The sequence below is a fragment of the Merops nubicus genome, unplaced genomic scaffold, assembly GCF_000691845.1.
Source record: "Merops nubicus isolate BGI_N331 unplaced genomic scaffold, ASM69184v1 scaffold39364, whole genome shotgun sequence".
Taxonomy (NCBI): Eukaryota; Metazoa; Chordata; class Aves; order Coraciiformes; family Meropidae; genus Merops; species Merops nubicus.
Window position 1 is genome coordinate 3,629 of NW_008605593.1, and position 334 is coordinate 3,962.

Below are 334 nucleotides of genomic sequence, written 5' to 3' on the forward strand. Positions count from 1 at the left end.
AGGGGCAGGAATTTCCTGGTGATGGCCTGGGGCAAACGGGCCCCTGTCGGCTCTGTGGCCAGCGGGTGCCCCGATAACCCATCCCGACCCTGCTGCCCGGTGTCCCTGGGAGGGCAGCAAGTGCCCTCTCGTGGCCACCAAACGCTGCTGGACCATGCAGAGCATGACCAGTGGGACTCCAGGGCCCGGGACCTCCACCCCGCTCACCTTCAGCGCCTCCTGGGCTGCCATGGCCCCGACGACGGCGGCCACGGGGCACAGGTCCCCCACGCTCACGCTGGCGAAGGCTTCTACCACGTCCTCATCCAGCGGCCCCTGCTGCGGCCCCAGGCTC

At 70.1% G+C, this 334-nt stretch overlaps 1 protein-coding gene across 1 annotated transcript in view; it reads right to left on the reverse strand.

Moving 5' to 3' along the window:
* The window catches only part of LOC103772059 (ubiquitin-like modifier-activating enzyme 1), a gene marked incomplete at both ends in the record, with an annotated part of 3,514 nt that extends 3,187 nt beyond the window's left edge, over window positions 1-327 (reverse strand). Inside the window, one exon of the mRNA XM_008939376.1 lies at window positions 144-327. Within this exon, the coding sequence (XP_008937624.1) occupies window positions 144-327 (184 nt within the window). The remainder of the gene's footprint in view (window positions 1-143) is intronic.
* Window positions 328-334: the final 7 nt, after the last annotated feature.